This window comes from Trichoplax adhaerens, genomic scaffold, assembly GCF_000150275.1.
Source record: "Trichoplax adhaerens TRIADscaffold_3 genomic scaffold, whole genome shotgun sequence".
Taxonomy (NCBI): domain Eukaryota; kingdom Metazoa; phylum Placozoa; class Uniplacotomia; order Trichoplacea; family Trichoplacidae; genus Trichoplax; species Trichoplax adhaerens.
Window position 1 is genome coordinate 7,369,475 of NW_002060945.1, and position 20,467 is coordinate 7,389,941.

General features: G+C 35.0%; 4 protein-coding genes across 4 annotated transcripts; 2 read left to right on the forward strand and 2 right to left on the reverse strand.

Annotated features, from left to right (window-relative positions):
- Window positions 1–1,301: 1,301 nt before the first annotated feature.
- Window positions 1,302–4,957, forward strand: TRIADDRAFT_22109 (uncharacterized protein; the record flags this gene model as incomplete). The annotated part of the gene is made up of 14 exons (XM_002110584.1): window positions 1,302–1,441; window positions 2,302–2,388; window positions 2,476–2,569; window positions 2,682–2,796; window positions 2,863–2,930; window positions 3,012–3,083; window positions 3,166–3,247; window positions 3,383–3,476; window positions 3,594–3,714; window positions 3,808–3,877; window positions 3,946–4,057; window positions 4,153–4,255; window positions 4,666–4,761; window positions 4,913–4,957. 14 exons carry the CDS (start codon window positions 1,302–1,304, stop codon window positions 4,955–4,957), a joined length of 1,299 nt encoding a protein of 432 aa, XP_002110620.1.
- A 2,848-nt stretch (window positions 4,958–7,805) lies between these two features.
- Window positions 7,806–9,357, reverse strand: TRIADDRAFT_22181 (uncharacterized protein; the record flags this gene model as incomplete). The annotated part of the gene is made up of 2 exons (XM_002111121.1): window positions 7,806–8,092; window positions 9,090–9,357. The coding sequence occupies 2 exons, from the start codon at window positions 9,355–9,357 to the stop codon at window positions 7,806–7,808; spliced, it is 555 nt and encodes a 184-aa protein (XP_002111157.1).
- Window positions 9,358–12,704: 3,347 nt separating this feature from the next.
- Window positions 12,705–16,590, forward strand: TRIADDRAFT_22811 (uncharacterized protein; the record flags this gene model as incomplete). The annotated part of the gene is made up of 11 exons (XM_002110585.1): window positions 12,705–12,850; window positions 13,981–14,036; window positions 14,599–14,689; window positions 14,857–14,914; window positions 15,082–15,187; window positions 15,370–15,490; window positions 15,588–15,642; window positions 15,757–15,817; window positions 15,897–15,932; window positions 16,103–16,173; window positions 16,432–16,590. 11 exons carry the CDS (start codon window positions 12,705–12,707, stop codon window positions 16,588–16,590), a joined length of 960 nt encoding a protein of 319 aa, XP_002110621.1.
- Window positions 16,591–17,421: 831 nt separating this feature from the next.
- Window positions 17,422–20,350, reverse strand: TRIADDRAFT_22121 (uncharacterized protein; the record flags this gene model as incomplete). The annotated part of the gene is made up of 11 exons (XM_002111122.1): window positions 17,422–17,496; window positions 17,668–17,776; window positions 17,881–17,951; window positions 18,068–18,184; window positions 18,272–18,362; window positions 18,687–18,811; window positions 19,028–19,074; window positions 19,471–19,535; window positions 19,740–19,792; window positions 19,954–20,006; window positions 20,281–20,350. The coding sequence occupies 11 exons, from the start codon at window positions 20,348–20,350 to the stop codon at window positions 17,422–17,424; spliced, it is 876 nt and encodes a 291-aa protein (XP_002111158.1).
- Between the last annotated feature and the right edge of the window lie 117 nt (window positions 20,351–20,467).

Genomic DNA, 20,467 nt, shown 5'->3' on the forward strand with positions numbered 1-20,467 from the left:
TCCATAACTTTTAAAATCATACAGAATTATTCAAGAAAATGATGGCTTCTAATCGGAATGGTCATAAAAATGAACTTGATACAGTACTGTAGTGTTAATGAATACTGTAATATTGGTTATCAATGTAATCATTATCTATCTAAGCGATCGAATAGTACAGTATATCTCAATTTTAATAACTCCAGGCTGTAACTGTATCATAGTATTGTTCTAATGCTATTAGTACGATCTTCATTTGCGGTTTAAATTTGATTATTTACAGTTCTACCACTGCCTTATTCTTTACTGGATCCATCCTAGATAGCCAGAAGCAGCCGGAAGAGTAAGTTATTGACGCAGTATAAAATACAACATCTGCTGATATCAAAACTGCTTATCTGCATTTTCATAGCGGTTTCATTTTTCATACAGTCAGTAAAATGGATAAATTTACAACTTGATAACATGGCTTTGATCGAAGTAGTCTAACCAGTATTCCTAATCGCCAATACTACAGTATACGTATTGCAGGTGTAATAGCAAAGTATTTCAATTACAGCTATTCAAACATGAATAAATTTTAACAGATTATACTCATTTTGTCCCGATCATCGCTTTTTATACATCCTACACGGTAGTATTATATTAGATATTTTGACGGTGTTATTATAATCTAATGCTCATATAATCGAGAAGATGGACATGATCATTTCTTCTTTTCTTATCTGCCCCTTAGCCAAATAATAAAGATCTTACTGTATTCATGAACAGTAATTTCGCAATAGATTTAACTTCATAATCATTGTATAATCACTGTACTGTATAATGATGTCGATTTCCTGCATGTTGCCTTGAATACTGCGTCTTATCTAGGTAGTAATTAAGGTTCTATGAAGCAATGTAAAAATTTCTTATAACAATATTCATAATCATTATTGTGCATTGTATTAAGCATTGATACTTCTTTCTGGTTTCACGAAATGTAGCAGTGAAATTACTTTAACAAGTCATGGCAATGTCAATTTTGCTATACAAAGTGATCAAGAACATGAAATGGATGGCTTTATCCATTCTAATGAAGGTAGCAATAAATTTAACCTTTTATTTTTAGTTAAATTTTATTGGTATAAAATCAGCTTCATTGGACTTTGATGGTTAGATTTATTAACTATTGAATGATTACGGATAGAAATAAGGTATTATTTCTCTCTTATTCTTGATAAAATAGCTGCTATTATTCGTAAGCAAGGAATGACTATCGGTAAGGCCTTATTTTACATAAAATTACTGCACATAAACAATTCGGTAATATGTGTAGTTCTATGTATTGGTGCTTTGCCAGCAAAGAAACAATTCTTTGTTTTTTTACGTTGATCCTGATAGACGTTAGTCATCCCGACTGGAGTAAGATTAATAAACATATATTTATACTAAGCGAAGCTGGAAAACCTATTTATAGCAGGTTAGAATTTTTACAAGCCAAGTAAAATACATCTCTTGATTCGTTTTCAATTACAAACTCTTACAGTACCTATACTATTATGCTTATTTACATACTTAATTAAAAAAGTAGCTGTATAAGCGTATTTGTGAGTAACAATATCGTAGAAAATATCGTTGAGTATTATTGACAACAAGGGATGAGAATCGTAGGTATTGAGAGTGATTAAGCTTGTTATTTTTATATTTCATATATGTAAATGTTTGCGTGACAGATTAGATGGTGTGTCGATAATGCATTCGTTTAGTAAACTATAGAACCGTTAATTCTGAAATTATATATGATACAGTAATTATTCTTACTTCAAATGACAAAGTATACTATTAAAAATTTCAACCTACTGTAGGATGATGAACACTCGTCTACTACTACGTATACGATTACCGCTACAGCTAAAATCTTAATTGAACTTGCTAATATACTAGCGAAATGAGCCATAGGATATGATATTTGTACTATGCAACATTGTTAGTTTTCCTTGCAATTGCTATTCAAAACATACATTTCGAGGAAATTTCTCACCGTTAAGAGTGACTTATCGGGATCAACAATCCGCTATAGTGACACTATTGTCAATACGGTTAATATCGCCTCTTTCCATATAAAATCCTAGAACTATTCCAATAGTGTAATCATATCTAAACCGTATAATAGTCGATAGTAATGTCAGCAATCATACAATATCATTTAATCATTCTAATATAATGGCAATCTAATCATGATAATCGTTCTTATCGTCTTGTTTATCCCATCTCTCAGTAATGAAAATTATATTGCAAAAATTATTCGTGATTATGTGATACATATTGAAATACTTACAGATACGGAAATGAAGAGAAATTGGTGACAATTATGGGTGTCATGCAGGCATTGGTCTCTTTCGTTCAAGATTCTGATGATACGCTACAGTACTGAATTACTGTGTCTATTTCAATTTTAAACTCGTGAAAAGATTCTAGATTACAATTTAATAAGTACATTTTCTTCTTTTGTAGGTCTTTGGTTGCTGGTAATCGCAAGTACGTCTTTCTTGTTAAAGGCCCCTTGATTTTAGTAGCCGTGTCTTCATTGGAAGACTCCGTTCCACAGGTTTAAATAATATTTTTTGACGCCTGTCTATACAAATAGCGAAATAGATAACAATTTAATTGAATATTATTGGAGAATTTTAAAGATTATCATATTATTCTTGATTTTATAGCTGCAATTACAATTAACATATGTTTATCATCAAATATTGAGCGTTTTAACTGGTGCTCAATTGGAAAAGATTTTTGAACAATTACGTAATTACGATTTACGAAAATTACTCGGAGGTTCGTCTAGTTGTTGTAAAAAATTGATTGAACTAAACGGCTAATGTGTGTGATCATTGTTTACAGGAACGGAAAAATTTCTGCATAATTTATTAGATATGATGGACAGAGATCCGAGCTTTTTTCTTGAATCGGTCTGTACTTATTGCTGTTCAGTTAGCTTTTAAAATTGGTGTTTGACTTTATTTAATATTCTATATAATGGATACTTGTAGGTACAATGTCTTCCAATACCGGTTCACTACAGGGATAGCATCGCCAGTAGTTTGCAGCATGCCAAGACTAAGGTATAATGGAATTGTGATGCAATGATAAAAATTACCCTATTATACTGAGCATAGTAAATCTTTCCTTATTACATTCTTGTAGAGTTTGGTCTTTGCGATTTTGATTACAGAAAATCAATTGATAACGCTTGTTAGACCTAAAAAATACAATTTACACCCTGCAGGTATTGAAATATATTATATGTATACGACGAATACAATCTTAACGATTACTTGCACCACTTATTGAATACTATATACGAGTAACTTTAAGTTGGAAATGGTTTAAAATAATGTTTGTGTTAAAATAATTCTTTTAGATTTACACTTAATAATCAACCTGGTTAATGCATCAACATCATTTCAATCTTGTGAATCGTGGCTACCAATTTGTTTACCAAAATTTAATGATAGGTGATACGAAAATTTTGTATTATCAAAAGGATTAAATATAGAGTATTGTTACATGGTATCGATAGAATAAAGGGATTAAATTAAATAGCTCGCATTCTTTCTTAAAATGAAATTTAGTGGGTACCTTCATGCGCATATTTCCTATCTTTCGGAGGAGTGTCCAGCCTGTCTTGTTCTTTTATCAACCGATAAAGATGCATTTTATGAATTAGCGGAAAGTAGAGAAAAGATCATCAAGGTATTTATTGTACTAACCTGTAGAAAGGTGCTTAGTGGAAATATTCTATGATTTACAAATGCTACTTTGCTAATATTTTTGGCTTTTTTTTAGCGTTTAACGGTAAAGAGCAATTGTATTCCGGTTATAAGTGAAGCTATAACTACGAATAAATACGGCCTGGGTATATAAATTTAGTTATTAAAATATCAAGCATTCACGTAATTAATTGATGGTTTCTCACTGCTTAAGATTACATTATCGGCAGTGAAATTTGGCACTTTTTATACAAAAGTAAAACCTATGGCCAATTTGTTTCTCCGAAATGCAGACCACCATATAATACTGTAGAAGAACAGACACGGTATGAAATAGTATCAATATAACTGCTGTATTGAATAATAATATTTCTAGAGTTATTTCTCAATCATAACTTATCGTACAATGTTAACCTTTCAGATTACAAGAGCTTTACAAGTACCTCCACCATCGTATGCATGCTAGTGCAAAGCCTTTAAAACTTGTATATCGCCTAAGAAGTCAAGAAGCCTTGCTAGGATGGGTATGCTCATTTTATTTAACTCCATGCGTATAAGCAGGAATAATTTGAGATCAGAGTAACAGTTTTGATTGATTACTGAAAGTTTGCATCTGATATGACATTTTTTGAGTTTAATTTTAATACAAATTTAATATTTCTGGTTGTTTTTTGTCTACCCAGATAAAATATGGTAGTTCAAAATTTAATCATAGCTCGTTGTAGGAAGGAAGAATTTAATGATACAGTATTTTAATCAGTCTAGAGTAATTACTTCATTAATGCCGAAATGTTTCATAGAATTAACGTTATACAAGATATATTAATACTGTACTACTACATTTAATTCTGTGTATTGCTTTGATTACTTGTTCACAGCTTAAGTTTTCATTTCTAATTAATGATAGTAAATATTGTATTCAAACTTTTATTAGATATCCGAAACTTTTGAACTGTATGCTGTCTTCAATCCATTAGTGAGTAAAACTGTTGCAATCGGTAATGTTAAGAGACTGATGGCAATTATAAAAGTAAGTGTAATACTGGTCACCATCTTTATTCCTTCAATAAAGTACTCGTATATAAATAATATATACTCTATATGTATATAGTAGATACGTATACCAACAGTATGTGTTGAAGAAATGTGTAACTATGTTTTTTTATTTTCAAATTATTTAGCAAGAAGAAGATAAATTATTCATAGTCAATGCACGAACTTTTTAAGCAACGAAGGTTTTCCATGAATTCAGGAGATGATATTAATAAACTGTTTATTCAAGAAATATTCTCTTTAAGATAATTTCAATATTACTTTTCATATTGCCAAAAATTAGTATAAAATTGAAAAGGTGATGCCATTAAAATGAAATCTACTACTGTATAAAAGTTATCTCAATGCAAGATATTGATACACACACTAAATTTAGTCAGTAATATAAAAGTCAATTAGTTTGTTGTTTGCTATTTGGGGTAACTATGTGATTGTTTAGACTGCTGGAAAGTTGTAAATACGCATTATTTGTTATTTTGTAGTTGTTATAACTATAGACCAAGCGTGATAAAGAATCATTTCCACATTTGTAAATACTCTATGTGGATTTTTGTATTCGTGTAAAAAAAGTATGCATCATTTGTACGTACGCTCATGTGTTGTACTGTATATATAGATTAGACAATGTTTATAATTGTGGCGTACCAGGTAAAATAATTTAATGACGTCTTCTCTTCCTTCGAATGGTTGCTTGTGCTATGTTTATCCGATATGTCGGTAGACAAGCATCTATAAAATAGTCTTTTAATTAAGCAATGGCTACATCAAGGAGAATGTTTAAAATTTTTTTATATTAATGCATTCATTGTGTATTGTATCAATACGATATCATCTTAACATCAGTTCAACATACTGTATTTCCTCATCATCATCATTATCATGGCAATAAAGCTATGCTATTAAAAAAGAATTTGATTGATTTTTGATTTTAGAATTGCAAGTAAAGTTTAAGAGGAAATTGGGTTGTTGTATATTGCTAAGATGAGTAACATAGGGTATACTTTTATATTTTAACATTAGTCCATTATTTTTATAATCACCATTTTAAATAAATAGCACACGCCACTTGCATCTATATTGTATAATTAACAATCAATATCGCACTAATAATACAACGTTATATGCTATTTATTGTCCGAGAATTGAATTAGAAAGTCGGATAAATGCTTTCGGTAATATCAATGAAGATCAAAACTGTTAGCCATGTTATTCAATTTTTATCCAAGTATGATTGACGATTTCAAGAATAAATTTTATACATACATTAATCGCCAATGTTGAAAATTGTTGATACAGAGAATTGAGTTCTCAAAGATTAAGATAGTTAGTAGATTGAATCGTGTTGACTCATTCACTGGTAATCATGATTGGATATTTTTCCTTCAAGTGAGTCAAAATGAATTTCACTACGTGACAATAAGACAGCTGGCATGGCTTGCTAGTTGAAGTAGCCACCATCATCGGATTCATTCCATTCCGATTCTGCACTACTATTTTCGCCATCGTCTTCATCAGAGCTAACTTGTAGCCATTGGCGACGTTTCAAGAGACCCTCGACATCTTTACCAAATATGCCCGTTGGTCTCCTTTCTCTCTTTTCTGGCCCTTCATCTTGCACTTTACGCAGTTTCTTGCTTCTAATGGCTCTTAGTAGGTCAGAGCCTTCAGATGCTATTTTTGGCTGTTGTACTTTTGCTGCAAGCGCAGAGGATTCATCAAAGTTAGGCGTAACTTGAGCAATCATTGATTCAGGTGGAGGTGGAGGCAGCGTCGGTTGAGGAATATCGTGTAAATCATCCGTGTCTGCCTTTGACGATTGAAGGGCAAAATGAACTTGTACATTTTCTTCCTCTTGATTTATTATCGACTGATCTGGGATAGGTGAGGGATAAGGAGGAAGTGATAACGTTGAGTGAAGATGACTATTGACTGGCGGTTCAGCTATTTCTTGTACATTATTTGCAAAATTGACACTAGTAGATTGTGCAGTAACGTTGCTTGTATTATTTATTATCCGGTTGGTATTTTGTGGTTGTTGATTTACTTGTTGATCAGCCAATCTCTGATGTTGATTATATTCAAATTGATCCTCAAGATCATCAAGAGAAAATGGCTGTGGTGGTGGCGGCAGCACAGGCGATCGAGGAGTGGGTATATCATCATCATCATCATCATCATCATCCTCCTCTTCTACTTCATGACTTGGTGTATGAAAGTAATGAATACTGTGGTGTTCTGCTATCACTACACTTTGATCTCCACTTTTCTTTTCAGTATTTTGATTTTCTAATTCGTCATCGTCCTCATAACGACTCGGTTCAATAGGTGTTGTCGGCGCTACAGTGACAGGAGGCTGCTTAACATATTCGACATCACCAAATTCGACTCCTTGTGCATTGTAAACTTTCTTTTCTATCTGGGTAATTTTTTTCTCACGACGATTTCGTTTTTTATCGCGTTGCGCTTTCTAAAGAGATAAGTAAAGGAAAAGAAAAGAAATTGACTATGGAATAACTCACTGTATGCTATAATTTATAGGCTATTTAAACAACGATACAATTGGTTTGAAGTCCTTGGTGAAAATCGCTCCATTCCATCGTTTTTTAAAGGGATAAATATTATTCCCCTGCTAACTCTTCATTTTGCCATTATAGTAAAATAGGCACATTTACTACTACAAGTACAATACAGTACTGTGCTGTAGGATAAGTTACATCACAGAATAATCACATCGCAATTCTATTCCATTGCTGTACTATCGGGCTAGTAAGATTGAGCAGTCATATTGAATGGAAAACTGGAATTTTAGATTGACTGACATTATAGTAAACTACACGTATTCTCAATAGGATATATCAATTGAATGGAGAATAATATTATTGCAATGTGTAGACTATTACAATATTGGCTAGTAAGACTAATGATGAGATTGAGCAGCCCTAGTGAAAATGAATTTGTATGACAGATAGTACTGTATAATCCACGAAGATAATGTCATTAACCAGTCAGTGATGAGCTGATCTATCCTACGCTATCCTTGATTGTAAGTTTGTATACCTGTCGTTTTTGAGTTTCTTCTACAACAGATTTAGCCCAAAGGTCGAAAAAGTACTGCGGATCGGTATAAAATTTCATGGCATCTTTGTTGTCGTCTCGATAAGCATTCATTAACCTCAAATTTGGGGGTCTTTTAGAATCATCGTAGATTTTAAGTAAAGCAGTAGGAAGATTGGAACGTGATAGGACTTGTTGTTCCGAAGTATACGTACTTTTGAAAGGTTTTCTCATATTAGCACTTGCTAAAGCAACTAAAAGATGAAAAATATAGATCGAATTGAAGTGAAGAATGAGTCTTGATAGATAGTTTACGCATGATAATGACATTGCTACTGTATGTGTTGATCAAGAAGGCATTGAAGACAACTTGATGACTCTCTATTTGACTAATACTACACTTTTTCTTTTCTTCCGTACTGTCCATTCTATACCTGTAGGATAGACTGTCTTGTATTATCAATCCATTCCTCTATCGACAGTAAGACTACTTGATGACTGTCCATTTGACTCCTAACTTACTTTTTTTTTTTTCCGTACTGTCCATTCTACACCTGTAGGATAGACTGTCTTGTATTATCAATCTATTCCTCTATCAACAGTAAGACTACTTGATGACTGTCCATTCTACACCTGTAGGATAGACGATCTTGCATGATCAATCTATTCCTCTATCGACAGTAAGACTACTTGATGACTGTCCATTTGACTCCTAACTTACTTTTTCTTTTTTCCGTACTGTCCATTCTACACCTGTAGGATAGACTGTCTTGTATTATCAATCTATTCCTCTATCAACAGTAAGACTACTTGATGACTGTCCATTCTACACCTGTAGGATAGACGATCTTGCATGATCAATCTATTCCTCTATCGACAGTAAGACTACTTGATGACTGTCCATTTGACTCCTAATTCGCTTTTTCTTTTTTTCCGTACTGTCCATTGTATACCTGTAGGATAGACTGTCTTGTATTGTAATTATCAATCCATTCCTCTATGGACAGTAAGACTACTTGATGACTCCATTTGACTCCTAAATTACTTTTTCTTTTTTCCGTACCGTCCATTCTACAACTGTAGGATAGACTGTCTTGTATTGTAATTATCAATCCAATCCTCTATCGACAGTAAGACTACTTGATACAGTAGCAATATCGTGATTAGAATCAAGGTAAAGTTGAATACGATGACTATCATGCTGTTGTATGGTGGATGAAAAAGGTGATCAGAGATGATGATTGATCCTACCTTGCTCTTCATTGGGATCTAACGATTCGACCACCACAGTTAACTTATCCACACGCGCTTTCAATGTCGACGTTCGTTCAAAGATCGTTTCCGCTTCTTTGGATAACTCGGAGAAAAGCTCTTCGGTATGATGTGCTAGACTACTTAGTTGTTGTAATACACCTACTAAGCTATTAAATGAAACTCCTTCTAATTCATCGCGAATACTTCGGTCCAATTTGCGCCGACTAACATAAGAAGGGCCAACAGCGCGGACAATTAACGGCATGATGAGCGCACACACAGTCAAACTCTCGATCTCGTCAAGTCAATAAGCAGTCTAATCGATCGGATAATGTCCAATAATAACCCACACTTTGTCAATAGGAATATCAGCGATTAATTTCAGTGGTAGAGAGTAAAGTAAAGATGAGTTTAAACTCAATTTGCAGTGGATTGCAGTTGATTCCTTGCTAGCAAATGGAGCAAAACTGCAGGCCCCCCTCGACCAACTCGGATCTCCTTTCTGGCTTGGTGTGCCGTAGGCTACTCACTCAGTTACTTGGACTGTACAGTGTACAGTCCAGTAGGATAGAATATACTGTAGACTCTACAGTGTAGACTGTAGGGGAAATGGACAGACGGCAGCAGTGACTAGAGCTGAGAAAGGTTCGCTTCGGTTCAAATCGTTACGATCTAGATGCCGCAGGCATACTGTTGATTGGCGTTTTATACCTGAACCATACACTATACTATCGAAAACCAACTTGGTGATTGATACTAAAGCTAAACAAGACCTGGACGAAACACGCTTGGACGGACAGACACGTTGGGCCTTCTGTGGTCAAACTATCACAGACTGTCATTACGTACTGTACGTACTACAGTCGACGTATTCTCCTGCAGGTCAGTTCAATGACCTGACACACACACACAGTACGTACTGTACAGTACTACAATCGAGTTCGTTCGTATTCTCCTGCAGGTCAGTTCAATGACCTGACACACACACACAGTACGTACTGTACTGTACTACAATCGAGTTCGCTCGTATTCTCCTGCAAGGTCAGTTCAATGACCTGACACACACACACAGTACGTACTGTACGACAGCACGGACGAGTTCGCTCGTAGTCTCCCCCACGTCAGTTCAATGACCTGACACACACACACAGTACGTACTGTACGACAGCACGGACGAGTTCGCTCGTAGTCTCCCCCACGTCAGTTCAATGACCTGACACACACACACAGTACGTACTGTACTACAGCACGGACGAGTTCGCTCGTATTCTCCTACAGGTCAGTTCAATGACCTGACACACACACAGTACGTACTGTACTATAGCACAGTCGAGTTCGTTCGTATTCTCCTGCAGGTCAGTTCAATGAACTGACACACACACACAGTACGTACTGTACTACAGCACGGACGAGTTCGCTCGTAGTCTCCCCACGTCAGTTCAATGACCTGACACACACACACAGTACGTACTGTACTACAGCACGGACGAGTTCGCTCGTAGTCTCCCCCACGTCAGTTCAATGTGTCACACACACACATGATGGTTGTGTCACACACACACAGTGGTGTGACACAACCATCCATGGCGTCCAGTCCTGTCCGGTAGCTTCTACTGAGTCGACGCAGTCGTCGAGGATTGAGCGTCTGCAGTCCGGCGGTAGCTGTCGGCTACTGGAGTAAACTGGACAGGAAAAACTTTCTGACGTCCAAGTTATCATCATTGATCAACACTAAATTGAACCAACAATGACCATATCGGAAACAATATCGGAAAGAATCTACAGGTAATACGTTGAATTCATCATTTTAAGCATGAGTAGATTGGCAAGGATGAACAGGTCAAGATCGATGTCAGTAGTAGTCTTGATTGGAGCTGGATGCAAGTTGAGGCGATCCTTCCAGATGCTACTTGCACTCCGTCTTTCTTGTCGCGTAATGCAGATGATTCTTCACTTTGTCTGGTACAAGTCAAAGTCCCTGCTTGCAAGAGCAATAAAATCGCCGGATAAAAAGATGAAATACAACAGAGTCCTTCGTCATCATGTTGTTGTAGCCAATGAAGGAAGGGCCTTGGGCTCTTTCTCTATTTCTTGGCGACATGCTAATCCATTTCATCAGGACTGAATGCATTGACCAGTGGTATGGGTGTCGTCAACAAAAGCGATTTATCCTTCTACAACCGTTGACATTCTATCCATCAAAATGGATAAAAGACGCTTCTCCTATTCGTCGACTTCAATCGTGCTCTACAGTCAGTGGATACAAGGGCATAGGCATTCTATTGCAACTTTTGAATACAGCTAACCTTCTCACCCAATCAACTATGCCTCCATGATGTTGGAGAAGGATATCGATACGCGTCCATAACGACAAATGGATCTTTCATTCTGCTACTCGATCTCATCCTGATCGTATTGACCTACAGTGCATGAATAGTCCAGTATACATTTGTTGTGTAAGTAAGTTATTCATGACCGCCTGCCATTCTCCATCCAAACTGCCCCCCAAAATAGGATACCGTATTAAATCCATCCTGTACAACAGTCGGCACTCATTGCTCATTAAATTTATAAAAATTCAAGGCGTTTCCTCGATTGCTACTGTAATCAATCGTCATATCAATCCAGGAATGATCACAATCGATCATCCACTCTATCACTTGCAATCCTAGTGGACTACTTTAGCCTTGAGTTATTGTGGCCAATACCTAGCTAGATTAAAGACTCCATCGATCCATTTTTTTTCCTCCTCTAATCAATTAAAAATGAATTCATGAATTAGGCCGTAATCCCGCCCACTATTGCTCTACTTTATTCTATTCATAGACAGTGGACCCCAATTTTTTACCTTAATTTGCTCTACTTCTACTTCATCTATCCTATAAATGGATGATGAATAGACTACATTGTACGTAGCTAGAGACATACTGTAGATTGAAAGAAAATTGCAAGAATCAACCTTACTTTACGATCATAATAGCCATGGCAATATCTTTGGTATGCACAACTTTGACACTTACTCTAATGTCATTAAAATGCACATTACCCTTTCATTAGTATTCATTCTGCCTAACTTGCAAGTATACATCTCCTTTCTACTCTAGTATAACGTAAGGCACCCATTAAAATATCCATCTCTCTACTGTTGAATCAATATGAACAATTTCTCATCAAGATCATCCTGTAATACTGTCATCTCAATCAGGCTTTCTTAAACCCTTATTACAAACGTTTGGATAGCATCTGCAAAGTCATACTATCCAAGTCTATCGTCGACGACAACGATATCCTACCAATCATGGACATTATGTATCATCGTTTAAGCTATTTACGCTGAGTATCTGAGTAATCGGGGTTATTATGGCTGGGCCTAATGGACATCACTCAATAGGACAGTTATTGTCATTACTGTTTAAACTTTGCCAAAATCAAACAATAATGATACCTACATTAGCACATTATTATACATTGCTCGCTTTGATATGGATACAAGTTGATACTGGCATCGTTTGTTGTTAGCTGGATGAATACAGTAGCGATCATCAACCATGTACAACTAGATGAATGAATCAATAAGCTATCAGACTAAATAAATCAATTAAAGAATCGATCATGTTTTTCTTGAGCAGCTTTACGCCTCGATTCTTGAATGGAGCTATCGCTGGTACTGTGGCAGTTACTTGTACTTATCCGCTGGATTTAGTCAAGACACGAATGCAAGAGCAGCGATCTCATAGTCAACGCATGTATCGCAACATGTAAGTGCCACCATTGCTTGTTAAACAAATACCTTCTAATCAATATCTACGCGTAAAATCCATTACTTTTACTCTCTTCTCAACCTACAATACAGTACTGTATATCAGCAAGAGATGAAGGATGACGATTAACTAGAAGAGACTTGCATATAAATTCCAATCCAGTGGTTGCCTTGTTGAAATCTATTTCAGATGGATGCAAGCTAGCGCTAGTTTATCCTACGCTACAATGACTCTACTGTATATAATCTATCGCCACCTTTTTTTTTATAAACTTTTCACTTTCAATTACTCATTACTCGCCAGTCCATGCTCCGCTGGACTTGAGCGACTATTTGAAGCGACCTCATTGCAAGCTTTGCAATCAGATTCTTCGCTGTTGCACCACATAGTAGTGATCATGTAAATATCGAAAATAATTTACAAACACTTCCGATTCTCTACCACTACTTTAATAGCGTATTGTTTGATTACATTTTATTGGCGACATACTATACTGATGGAAATAGATGGCCAGAACCGAATACAAGTACATTAGATCTTGTATTGCAGTCACTTGTTCCATATAGCTTATTTACTTTATTCACGATACCCATTTATGTTTTAATCGTCAAAGTTTAGATTCAGGCATTGCAATTAGTCTTAATGCCATTATATCACATAAAATGCGGTCACTTGAAAAGCTACAATAATCAATTAATAGAATCCATGGCCATAGCCTTTCTACTGTACTATATACACGTATGCCTACTTTTCTCAATTTTTAGTGATGAGAATGAGTATTATTTTGATATTGAAAGTACAGTTCATCATCATTTTAATCCATAATTAGACAAGCTGTATGACACGACTTTTCAGTTTAAGCGCCTAATAAAAGATGCTCGTAAGAATCACCAATAAAAACTTACTGACATACAGTACTTGATATTGAGTCACTGGGCGACGCATATCTCTGAATTATACGCAATGATTGCAATTACGCTGAAACCATGCAACTAATTGCATTTCTTTAATTGAATTCATTTTACACTCGTTGATCGGAGCAATTTTCAAATTCATACAGTAGCAGTAATCTTGCCTACCAGTAAATCAATAATAATTTGTTGTCGTTGGCTCTTGAATACTTTAAGGCTTGATTGCTTCATAAAAGTCGGTAGGAGCGAGGGATTCCGTGGGCTGTATAAAGGTAGGAAAGCATAAACTATACCCTGTCGATTTTTCTTGTATCAAACTATTTTATTTCTTGTTATGCATTTGAAGAGTATGTTTCCTATCTAGATGAAGGATGATACTTTTTTGGTAGTATAGTTGACGACGTATCCCAACTATGGTGTTGTGACGATACAGTTAATGAGTTATGCTTTCGTGCTGTTGCTAATCAGAATTGAAAAACATGTAGTGTAAATTAGGTGCTTACGATGACACGTTTTTAATCAGCTGGAAAGCTAGAGCATACTAGATAAATGATTATCCAAACAGTTTTGTGATTAACTAAAAAGAAGAGTAATTTGCCGATAGTAACCAACAATTAGAGTATACCTATAAAATGTCTTATCTGTCTATCTCCAAGTTAAAAATCTGAATGATAACAACGCGTATTAGTTGAATGACAGCATCTCAATTAATTAATACATATTATGCGAATTGGCATCATCCAATTTAGGTTAAGCTTTGAAAATGCAAAAGTAGTACTGTAGTACTTGCCAAAAGAAACTAATATCAGTGTAAATCCATTATATCATATTTAGGTTATGCGGTAAATATTGTTTTAATCAACCCTGAAAAAGCAGTTAAATTAGCTGTGAATGATGAACTTCGCCACATATTTAAAGGAAATCGGTAAAAGCTGTTTACTATCTGAAGATTATAGCTTCATCTTAACTATAACTCGGCAGTACTCTACTGCTATGGACTGTAAGATAGATGATTTGAAGTACAGTAGTTTATCAATTCGGAATTAAAGCTTCTTACTTACATTAGACGTCTTTCCATTTCCGGGATAATAGGAAAACTATACCTATTGCAGCGGAAATGGCAGCAGGAGCTGGTGCTGGATTCTGTCAGGTATAACAGCGAAAAAGTACTTTTACGTTGGGCTATTGGTGCACTATGTAATTTGTGAAGGCTCTAGAGTCTAGACTGATCAATCAATCTAACATGAAAGTTATAAAATAGTATTATTATTATTATAGAGTCTTTCTACGTAATAACTGCATTTCTTAAATGTATAGGTTATCATAACGTGTCCCATGGAATTTCTAAAAATACACATGCAAATGGCAGGCAAAGCTGTAGCTCAGCCAGGTTCGCAGTTGTTTAACTATCTGTCATCAAACAGTTTGATAACGTTGATTCAGTTAATTTGTGTGCATTTGGAAGATGTATTGCTGCTATCTTGTTCTATACACCATCTTCTCATGCGTTTAGAGTTGGATACCTGCTACCCGTTTTACACATGAATTTCTTTGAGTAATGCCTGTTTTAATAAGTACTCTATATACACGTAGGCGGTGTAGAAGGGAAAACCGCTGCTGCATTTGCCGATAGCAAGAGGCCTTCAGCTTTAAAATTTGCAATTGGAGAGTTACGAAATAAAGGCATCAGCGGAATTTATCGTGGCCTTGGGGCTACCTGGATGAGGTACATACTTCGAGTTGCTACATAGACATTCAAGAGTTTTGGTGATAATATTATTGATCCGGGAATCACTAATTTTTTCTTTTGTTAATACGTATAGAGATATACCGTTTTCTTTAATTTATTTTCCAGCATTTGCTCACTTCAATAAGATGGTAAAGTTGCTGTATTTTGCTCTGACTATTACCTACTATAGCATTAGCAGGGTGTTAATTATGGTTTTACAAATACAACAGTCGTAGTAAGGATCAATGCATTTTTACTTGCAGGGAACTCGTGAAAATGGAAAGGTACCATGGCAACACTCGATTTTAGCTGGCTGTCTTGCAGGTACTATGCTTGCTAGTTGTTTAGTTATGTTGTGTGCGATTATGCGGCGATAACGCTATGAACTACTTTTTTATTTCAGGTTCTATTGCTACAGTTTCTGTAAATCCTTGCGATGGTAAGTCTGCTATACGTATCGTTGCGCCCTTGGCTATTTTCTGAACCTATAGTATCTTTATAATCGTTTCAGCAGTAGTACTTGGCGTTTATTATTTTTAACTTTAAAGTAGATGAGTTAATGGAATATTTTATAAAATGAACTAACTAATGCTATAAAAATATCTGCAGTTATAAAAACTAGGCTGCAAGCTCTCGATAAAGATACAGGGAAAGCTAGATATAGTGGCATAGTTGACTGTGTCAGGTACTATAAGGAATTTTCAATCATAAAGAAGTCTAATTTCCATTTCAGGTTTCATAGGATATTGTTTGATTTAAATCCTAATACCTTGATATTCTTAATTTAGGACAACTTTCAAGCAAGAAGGAATTAGTACGTACAATGAACTATTTTAGTATAGCCTAAGATGATGTCTAATCTTACTTGAGTAGTTTTAATATATCTGTACATATGCAACGCGGTAACTCGATAAATCATATATCCTGCCACTGTCAAGTTATTAACAATACTTTTTCTTGGTACCGTAGCTGCATTTTTCAAAGGATGCACACCAAGAATAATTGTCATCTCTCCTCTCTTTGGAATAGCGAATACTGTATATTTGCTTGGAGTAGCTGAACGGCTGCTCGGTAGGGATTACGTCCCTCCAGTTTAAGTGACAAGAATCCTTATAATTTTGGTCGATAGGACGGTCCTTAAGCTTATGAAGGAAATGATTAGACAATGAAACATTCTTAAAGATTTATGTTATATTACGGTACAACCTCTGTTTTGATTCTCGATCAATCAGTTAAGCCAACTTCATTTTAATAATTTTTTAATTGCTATCGTAATTCTATCTGTTGTAATTTATTTTATTTTATTAATTGTCTTTGCTTCCTTATTTATGGAGATATAAATGGCTCGCATTACAAATAGTATTTTAGCAACATTATGACTACTATATGATTTATGTAATGCGTCTGTTTAAGGAATAAGCAAGCACAAAATCTACAATAAATTGAATACATTTTACTGTAAACTGTGATTTAACAGGTACGTACTTTTTATTATAATTAGCCGTATTTTTCTAGAAACTAAAAATCTCAATCAAGTAGTTACGAAATATTATATTACATAGGATTGCAGAAAAGAGTGTCATCAGCAGTTACTTTGTAAGCGTCAACGAATTGAAACATAGGATCAAAGTACTTCAATGTACCCCTTTTTTAATTGTTATGCAGGAAAGTTAGCAATACTGTAGATAAAGTACTACAATCTCAGGAATGTTTAGTAGCGCAATCTCTATGACAAACTATGACCATAATAAAATAGTTACAATAATAAACAATATTTCCAACATCTAATGTAACTTAGATTTATACAGAAACGTTATCTCATTAGATTGGACATGTCTGACTTAACTAGCATCAAAAGTAATACGCTTTCTATATTAGAAATTAGGTGGAAATGATACAGTACAAGATGCGCAAAGTATAGACATTGGTTAAGAAATTGACATCACAGGTCTGGCTAATTTAGCCTGTAATCCTTCATTGGCAGCAGAAAATCCTGTACCTCCCTAATAAACAAATATAAAGCTTACATTATTGAGCGTACGAATTTCACATCTAAAAAAATATACCCAAATTTTAAACGACTTAGTTTTTGCACCATGGTACTAGTGGTAGTTGATAAATTTGAGCCATTAAATATGGTAGTGGTATAGTAGTTCACGATTATGTAAACTTACCCTCTGTAACACAATAATGTCTTTCTCCGTTATCTTAGTGGACGTAAACGGATCGATCATATCTTTTTTCACGATTTTTTCGATACTTTCCATAGAGACTACTTTACCACTGAATATTATTTCGTCATTGTAGAAAATAGATTTTAATTTTATTGTTATAGAGCATTCTAGCAGAATATTAAAGTGCCATCAAGTCGTTAAAATTTGATTTACCTCGATCGTAGCACAGCTGCAGGAACAGAATTACTCAGAGTATCATGAGTGATTGGACACATATACCGAGCCTGATTAATGTTGTTGTTAAGAGAAGACATTAAATACCGTCAACCGGTAGTTTCTATACAGTATAATGACTATCATTGTAACATGTAGACAAAATATGCCAAAGGTATCATATTACATCTTTGCATATGAGCGATCTTTTATCATCCTTGTCAACGATTTCAGTAAATTCTACAGGGATAAGGTCCTTAATTTTTATAGGTTTACCACTCATCGGACAATATGTTTTGTTATCCTTTATATAAAAGAAATTAAGTTACGACAATGGTAAAGAGTCTTTTCCTATTTTGACAGATTTCTAGCGATGGACTTGTAAACTTACAGGCTTTTTAATTAATGTTGGCTTGGCTTGAGGTGTTAGTGAAGGAACCCAAAAACTAGTTAGATTCTTATCTTCAGTTGTAGAACTACTACTACTAGCTAGATTTTGAATGCACACAATAGAATTATTGATATTTTCAACAGATCCACGGTAGAGAAAAACAACGCCAATCATTATGAGCTGATACCTTTTAAATCACTTTGTATGGAAGCCTTGCTAGTAAATGTGGAAGTTTTCGATGTTATGCTATTTTCTGTAAGATATTAATTGTAACTTGGATTAAGCATTTTTTTAATCAGATATGTACTCTTCATCTTTTGAAAGAGCAGATTTCACGTTTTAATAAGCATATAATACTATAATGACACAAGCCAATCAAGAGGTTATATATGAAGAATATCTCCAAGAATGTTACACAATATTAAATATTACATTAACATCAACTTTGTAACATTGAAAAATTGTTTTACCCGTACCTGTGGCTTTAAAAGCTTCAACTTTAGCTTGCTCTTCAGAAGCAGCTATTGCAGAAGTTTCTTTCTAGGTATTACATGAATAGTAATTGAAATCGATAACATTACATTGTAAATAGTTTAATTGGCAACTTGGCACTGGATAATAATCATCATTTGAATAGGATCTACCACTACCATTTTACATCAGATTTTTATAAAAGTTCTGAGCTAAGCAATACCACAACTTTAAGAAATTGGAAAAATTTGAATAAATGGTATTAATTCAATTACAACACCATACTTGCTGTTCTTTCAATTGTTTTTCATAAGCCTTCATTTTTAATGCAGCTAGAAGATGAATAACGATAACATAATAACATTAGTGTTTCTATACAATCATTGGCATTCACGGTTACTCAATCTTCGTTACCATCCAATTGAACAAGATGAGTCAATTTGATCAGTTAAGTTAAAAAGAGATCTTCTATGAACGTCTTGTTATAGTAATTCAATCTAAATGTGTAGAGTATTGGCTTTGGCTATCACTGGGTGTATGCAAGGAATAATATTGAAGAAGTGTGATTATAATCGGATATCGTCTATAGGGTAAACTATGAATAGAGCATCGATTGAATGAGACATCTGATTGCAACAGAAGCCTGAGTTATTCTAGTATACCGTATAATAACTGCAATCTTTCAACATGCTACCCTGTAAGGTTTGACTTTCCATCATGTACAGTACCTTCTTTCTTTTGACGTAGTAGTGCAGAAAATATGGCTTCCTTGTCGTAGAGATAACCATCAGGCCTATCGATGCAAGGTAAAACGTTCAAATTAGAGTATTTACAGGTTGGTTTTCTTTCTATCAGGATACTCGTGTACTTTACAATCATCCACTACCGTTAGCACTATCAGCAATGCCCTATCCATGCGATCGTAAGATGAGCAATGATTCCATTGTTGAGTGTCTACATCTATCATACTAATATACTATACCGTGTACACACTTACGTCATAACAGGATCTCTGCACGGTTGCAATGTTAAACAGCAGCAATCGAAACCCTAGAGAACATGTTTACAGTTGTTTGAATATGATACAAAATGTACAAATTGTAGGCATGCATGCAGTATAGCTATGTGCTATCATGCTGAAATCAACTGTCTATATCATGATAAAGTACATGGGTAATATGAATAGTATCCACTACAGTAATTATACTTACTCGAACAGAGTCTTTACTCAATCGAATGGATCGTGTCCCATAGCCGGAGATTTCTAAAACAGAAATGATATCCCAGTTTAGCGACAATACTAACATGGGACAGTCGAATGCAAACATTTCCATAAGCATTCAACACCCCCTAGTTGTCATCGTTGATGTTTCAACAATACAGTATTGATTGACATTGTACAGTCGAAGGAAAGACTAAGAGTGTAGAATAAGGAGAATTGCATTCAACACCAACTAGTTTGTTATGCTTCACAAATGCGACATGATTAGTACTTGCTATCAACGCTATCAACTGAAAAGGATCAATGTGTACAGTACTTGTATCTTTCTGACGCTCATGGTATGAGTAAACAGGTCCTGCTGTACAATTTCTTGAGTGTCGTGTCATTATTGAAACGCTGAATTGGATAAGTTGAAGTCGATGGATGCAAGAAATTGATCGATGGAGTAAATTGCCAACAACTGATCGATGGCAGACGAGGCAGAGTGATGAAGACCGAGGACT